General features: G+C 44.0%; 1 protein-coding gene across 1 annotated transcript in view; it reads right to left on the bottom strand.

The window, feature by feature from the left end:
* AKAP6 (A-kinase anchoring protein 6) overlaps positions 1–4,862 on the bottom strand; it is a 373,936-nt gene extending 369,074 nt beyond the window's left edge. The window contains 1 exon segment of the mRNA XM_023751526.1: positions 4,527–4,862. Coding sequence (XP_023607294.1) covers positions 4,527–4,850 — 324 coding nt within the window. The 5' untranslated portion in view covers positions 4,851–4,862.
* Positions 4,863–7,173: the final 2,311 nt, after the last annotated feature.

Genomic DNA, 7,173 nt, shown 5'->3' on the forward strand with positions numbered 1-7,173 from the left:
AAAAGCATTGTTCCATAAAAAAGATACAACTGGCCCAAATGGAGTCATTTGTGCTAAGTCCCATGTCACCAAACTGAGACTTAACCTAACTGCAGTTGTAGCTTCTCAGGAATGTAATCTTAGTCAGTCAGTCTGGAATTTCCTGATCAGCACTAGTGAGGTAATCCACCTGGTTAGACCCCTTTTACCCCCTAAAATGAGATGCCCTTCCCTGAAACAAGCCACTCTTTCCCTGTCCCTCCTCCCTTTCTGCCTATAAAAGCCTTCCGTTCTTTCTGCTAGATGGGATGCTGCTTGATTCATGAATTATTGAATAAAGGCAAATAGATCTTTAAATTTACTCAGTTGAACTTTGGGGTTTTTTTAACAGCATTTTTCAAGTAATTTTTTTTACGTTATACATCAACACAATGGTAGAGAAGACTATAATGATTTAGAGCAAGCAATGTGAAAGGGCGTGTGAGGAATGTAGACAAGTTAGGTAGGGGTAGGTTTTTTTTGTTCTTGCTCTTCACCAAACACAGCAAAGGCCCCGCCTTCCTCCTAAACTTCTCCAAGGCTTGTGTCTCTACATGTTAGAACTTGTCTGCACCTCTGGCTGACTGTTTGATGAGGATCCAGAATCTGCCAGGCAAAGACAGAGGAAGAGAGTGTCTAGGCAGAGGGAACAGGAAAAGCTATGAGGCAAGAAGAAGCCTAACATTTCTTTGGAATTTCCAATATGCCTGGAGCTTTATGAATAATGGGAAAGTAACAGGAAACATGGCCAGAGAAGCTGGCAGAGGCAGAGCCACAGAATGAGATTTTTGTTTTATTGTAAGCTAATAGGAAGCAAGGGCCTAACATGACCTGATTTACATCTTTAATAGATCCGTTGGCTACTGTGTGGAGAATGAACTGCAGGGTGGCAGAGGGGCTCCAGAAGAAGCCCAAGCAGCAGTGACCTTTCTGGGGGGGTGGGGGGGTTCTCAGAAGAGAAGGCAGGGGCAGCAGCAGTAGTGCTGGGGAGAAGGAATGGCTTCAGGGCACGTTTTGGAGATGGATACCCAGAAATTGTTAATAGACATAAACATATACATAGTGGGGGAGGGGGGAGGATCTTGCAAAGAGTGGTAACTTTTACTGAAATTGGGAAGACTGGGCGGGGCATGGGGAGGGGAGATTAAGAGCTTGTTGATGGGCATATCAGGTTTGAGATGCTCACTAGAGACATAAGCAGAAATATCAATTAGGCAGTTGGGTGGGGCTCATGGGAAAATACTGGAGTGAATCTACACATTCAGAAATTATCTGCACCTAAATGGACCCTTAAAGTCATGATATTTCCATCCCTGTGACAGTTGTTTTTTATTGTAAACCAAAGGCCCGGTGCACAAAATTCGTGCACTGGGAGGGGGCTGTCCCTCAGCCTGGCCTGCACCCTCTCCAACTGGGACCCTTCGGGGGATGTCTGACTGCCCACAGGGATCAGGCCTAAACCGGCAGTTGGACATCCCTCTCACAATCCAGGACTGCTGGCTCCCAACCACTCGCCTGTCTGCCTGATTGCCCCTAACTGCTTCTGCCTGCCAGCCTGATCACCCCTAACCACTCCCCTGCCAGCCTGATCGATGCCTAACTGCTCTCCTGCCAGCCCGATTGCCCCCAACTGCCCTCCCCTGCTGGCCCGATCTCCCCCAACTGCCCTCCACTGCTGGCCTGGTTGCCCCCAACTGCCCTCCCCTGCAGGCCTGGTCTCCCCTAACTGCCCTCCGCTGCCGGCCTGGTCACCCCCAACTGCCCTCCCCTGCTGGCCTGGTCATCCCCAACTGCCCTCCCCTGCTGGCCTGGTCATCCCCAACTGCCCTCCCCTGCTGGCCTGGTCATCCCCAACTGCCCTCCCTTGCTGGCCATCTTGTGGCGGCCATCTTGTGACCACATGGGGGTGGCCATCTTGTGCAAGGGCGTGATGGTCAATTTGCATATTACCTCTTTATTATATGGGATTATTATATAGGATTAGTAAATTGAGTAATTCACGAAGGCAGAGGGAGCCAAGTTGGGCCTGCCCCTCTGCTTTGCCTATGAACCAGGAGGTCACAATTTGATTCCCCTTCAGGGCACATGCCCAGGTTGCTGCTCAATCCCCAGTAGGGGGCATGCATGAGGCAGCTGATCAATCATTTTTCTTTCTCATCCATGTTTCTCTCTGTCTCTCCCTCTCCCTTCCTCTCTGAAATCAATAAAAATACGTTTTTTAAAAAATGAATTGCAGTGCTTATTTGGTTGAATAAGGAAATATCACACAAATAAAGGGGAAACTTTAAGCAGATTAGGAGGCCAAAACTAAACCCTAGATTAGAGGTGGCCACAACTCAGTGACCAGAGTTGATGACTTTGTACTCTATTATTACAGAATATTTGAGAACACTATAAGAGAATGATGGTTGTAAAAATCACTTGATGAAATAAACATCAAAAAAGTATTAATAGAAACTCTAGAATTAAATTAACATTAAATGATTTCAATTCATCCCTTTAAGTCATTGATTAACTACCACTATGTGATTGTTGTCTTGACTTCCTACATTGCTGGGGTTTTTTTCTCAGCAGAGGAGACAGACATACTGTGGGACAGAGCTGGATAGAGGCAGGTGTAAGATGCTTTCTACTGAGGCAGGAAGATGATAGGTAATTCCAATGTGAAAAGATAAGCAAATCACCTTAGAGGTGATTGCTCAAACACTGAACATAACCTTGGTTGATTTTACAAAGACTTTACATTCCTACTTGGAATAAAAGTTTTCATTTTCACTTCAGTGTTATTGAAGTAATTAAATGAAGTAAATCGACACATTAATGTTTCTAGGAGCCCTTAACAGCATTTTTAGTGGAGTCTTTTAAAGAGATTTCCATTTTCTCCCCATTCTCCTTTATCATTTACCACTTTTTCTGTGTAAATCTGAAAGATTTTGGAGAGCAACAGTCAACTTTTCTTAAAAACCCAACCCTGTATTTACTTATAGGAGCTACATGGAAGGGTAGCATTAGAGGAAACAGAGGAGAGGGGTGAAGTGCAGCCCCTGACCTCCATTTCACTCCACCCCACGTTGCCGCAGAGCTGCCCCTTTAACTAAAGGAGCTGTGTTCCTGGGCTGAGACACATTCTTCCCTGCTGCCAGAGCAGGAAACCAGCCAGGCCTGCATTCCACTGAAGCTGGTTCCTAGCCATTTCTGTTACCCTTTAGTGCTGTCTCTTTTTCAAGAACCGGTGAGAGCCCAGTCAGCTTGGCATTCTGGCTTTTTTGTTTTCACTTTCTCCTCAACCCCTCCTTTCCTCTCTTGGACACTCTTCCCTGTGGCAGCGGGGTCCCGAATCCCCTGAACCAGCCTGAGAAAGCGGAGCCAGCTCTGCTTGCTTTCTCTTAACTGCGCCTCTTTCCTCTCACCCTGATGGCTGCATAAGACATTTGAGTGTTAAGAGTCAAGAATCTGTTTGGTCTTTGGTTTTCTCTTTTAAATACATTTTTATTGATTTCAGAGAGGACAGGAGAGGGAAAGAGAGAGAGAAACATCAATGATGAGAGAGAATCTCTGATCCGCTGCCTCCTGCATGCCCCACACTGGGGATCGAGCCCACAACCCAGGCATGTGCCCTGACTGGGAACTGAACTGTGGCCTCCTCGTTCATAGGTCAAGGCTCAACCACTGAGCCATGCTGGCCAGCTGGTCTTTGATTTCAAAATTATTTAGGATTAACTGTCTTAGGTAAAAGAATTCTCCTTAAGATCTCATGTAAGTGACTAGAAATGTACATTGGGGTTTGGGTCCATTGCCCTGATTAGTTATAAACCTGCCTTGCTTTGCTAGTCATTGACCTGAACATGCATTTTTCTCAGGGACCTGGAATAGAGGAATGGCTACGGCAGGGCAAGAGTCACTGTACTGTGGGGTCTCTAGGTCAAAATCTCTATTATAGCACTCTTTACTCGCACCTGCATTTCATTATTATCAACAGTCAGGCTTGTTAAGGCCTCTAAAAGCCCCAGACATTTTTCAATGTCTGAGCTTTAGATTAGTTGTTAAAAAGGAACTTTTGCCCTGCACGATGAACTGTGCCTGGATGAAATGACTCATTCCAAAAAGAGAGCAATGCCCTTCCCTATGGCGCCAGGACCCACTGTGCGCCATAGCGGTAGCATCCCTCCAACAGGAGATAATCACAGACACATACATACTCACAGCCACAGCTCAGTTTGAGGTTTTACCTATGAGAGTCTATTTATTAAAACTTGTGTAATACTTTATTCTCCCCACTTTTCTGCATTATCCCCTACGGTCAGTTTTATTCTAGACACTCAGCCCATGAAGTCAAATCAGGAGAGAATTCTGTCCATGTTCATCTACAAAGATAATGTTTTCACACCGGTTATTCTAGTTTCCTTCTGAGACTTTTCTCACTGAGAATGACAGAACTCGGGCTCTATGTGCCACAGCCTTTTCAGTCTTCCGTCTGGAATGGACCTGAGCCCAGAAACCTTCCTTACCTTTAGTTGAACTAGATGCACATCCACATGCTTGCTGTCTGAATCCTGCTGGACTGAGTGGGTTAGGTCCCGGACTCTCTCGGAGGTCATCCGGAGCCAGGTCTCAATTTCAGGTAAGTGAAGGACAATCTTCCAGTCGGCCCCTGTATGCAATGGGGGTGGCTTTTCATACTGCTGGTCAGAATCCATATCCTTTACCGCCTCTTCTCCCTCGCCCTGCTCCACGGTGGGTGTCAAGTTGATGGCCATGGGTGAAGCGTCAGAAGCCATGGGATCCAGGTCCTGTGACCTCAGGGGGGAAAGTGTCACACTCATGGTTAACATGGAGAAGTCTAAGCCTTACTTCTTTCCAAAACAGCTGAAAGGCAAGAGGAAAGAAGAAAGCAAGAGTCAGACAAGATTGCCAAATAAAGAAATGATACTTCACAGAAGAAACAGGATTTCTAAATTAAGCCAGATTTCTAAATTAAGAAACCATAGCTCGTAGCAAAAACAGAAAGAGGTGTTTTAAGTCTCTACATAGTAGCCCCAAGACCCAGCATGTAATAGGAACACAAAACCATGTGGTATTGCCTACCCCAACATCGATTCTCTCCTCACTCCTTAGTAACAACATCCTGATTTTCAGCTGTGCCTATTCCTGCCAAGAATTTAAAAGTGCATTCCCTATCTCCATCATAGCTAGGTGTGGCCAAGTGGCTAAGTTCTGACCAATGAGATGGAAGTAGAACTCCTGTGTAGAAAGTCTGGGAAAGCTGCTTAAAGGGAGCTGACTCAATTATGAGGGGCCCCCTTTTTGCCCTTCTGCTTTCCCCCTTCTCCTAGCCTGTAACGTGGACTTCCAGTTGCCGTCTCAGACCAGAAGATGCCTCTGAGTATGTCAGACAGAGGATGGTAGAGCAAAGTGGTAGGAACATGGATCCCACACGATAACGAGCAACTACTGGACTGCTGCCCTGGACTTCTTTTATTGTGAGAAAGACAAACTTCTGTCTTGTTTAAGCCACATGAGTGTTTGGGGCTTTTCTATAAGCATCCAAGCATCATTTTGATTACTGCAACCAATATATTCAATACATAGGATAACAAGAGAGGGAACATGTTTGAGCTGGTGAAAACAGTGTGCTGAATTCAGAGAAGGCTGCTCCTCTCTATGATTTGTTAGATAAATAGATATCATGTAGTAATTCCAGATCTTCACTTTCCTGAAAAGTATAAATCATGGCCTATATAGAATATATCTATAATTAATTAACTCTCAACCTAAATGAAATTAGTATTTGGTCATGCTGAAATTTTGAGGCTCTGGAATTTCAAGAGTAATAAGTTGCTCTTAAACACATAACATTAAAATGTTAATCAAATACATGAAGAATAATATAAGTGTAGGTCATAATAAGGTAAGGTTACTTTTTAAGATAAAGTTGATAAGATAAATTATCTAGCTATGTAAAAGATAAATTACCAGTGTATTATAAAATAACTTTTTGGCCTTGTACACTGAACATTTTAAATAGACATTATTTTTAATTTCAGGAGTTTCTTTTACTCAAGACAATGGGTTTCATATACTTTTAAAAGACTTTTTCTGGTTCTACACATTCAAGTCACTTTATAGCTCCTTTCATCCAAGATGAAATATAAAATTAAATGTGATTATTAGAAAGCAGCCCATATGTCTTTAGATTCTGAATATTCACTTAGTATCAACAAAAAATTCTTTAACGGCTCTGGCTGGTGTGGCTCAGTTGGTTGGGCATTGTCCTGGGCATGAAGGGATTGCCAGTTCAATTCTGGGTGAGGGCACATGCCCAGGTTGCAGACTCGATCCTGGGTAAGCGGATAAATGTTTTTCTCACATCGATGTTTCTCTCACACACCCACACACCTTTACTCTCTCTCTCCCCCCTCTCCCTTCCTCTCTATTTAAAAATCAATAAACATTCTTTATAAAATATTTTACCTACAAAAATGGGAGAAGGAGGTCAAGAAAGATCCCAATTTGACTAGGACATGTAATTTTCCATACAGGAATGGGCACAGGTAATTAAAAGACTTGTTGAATTAACAAAAGCCTTAAAAATAAGTTACTCCTGCCCTGGCCAGTGTGGCTCAGTTGGTTGATCATCATCCTGTGCACCAGAAGGATGCTGGTTCGATTCCCAGGCAGGGCACATACCCCCATGATCAAACCTGGGTTGCAGGTTTGATCATGGGGTATGCAGGAAGCATCCAATTGATGTTTCTCTCTAACATCGATGTTTCTCTCTCTAAAATCAATAAAAAATATGTTTAAAATAAACAAAATAAAAAATAAATTATTCCTATGACATGTTTCCGCAACCTTCCAATGCTACACCATGCTGCCCCTACCCAACTTATTGAGCATCATATTTTTTTTACATATATTTTATTGATTTTTTTACAGAGAGGAAGGGAGAGGGATAGAGAGTTAGAAACATCGATGAGAGAGAAACATCGACCAGCTGCCTCCCGCACACCTCCCACTGGGGATGTGCCCGCAACCAAGGCACATGCCCCCGACCGGAATCGAACCTGGGACCTTTCAGTCCACAGGCCGACGCTCTATCCACTGAGCCAAACCGGTTTGGCTGAGCATCATATTTTTAAGTTAAATGATAAGGAG

This window comes from Myotis lucifugus, unplaced genomic scaffold (assembly GCF_000147115.1).
Source record: "Myotis lucifugus unplaced genomic scaffold, Myoluc2.0 scaffold_22, whole genome shotgun sequence".
NCBI classification, from domain to species: domain Eukaryota; kingdom Metazoa; phylum Chordata; class Mammalia; order Chiroptera; family Vespertilionidae; genus Myotis; species Myotis lucifugus.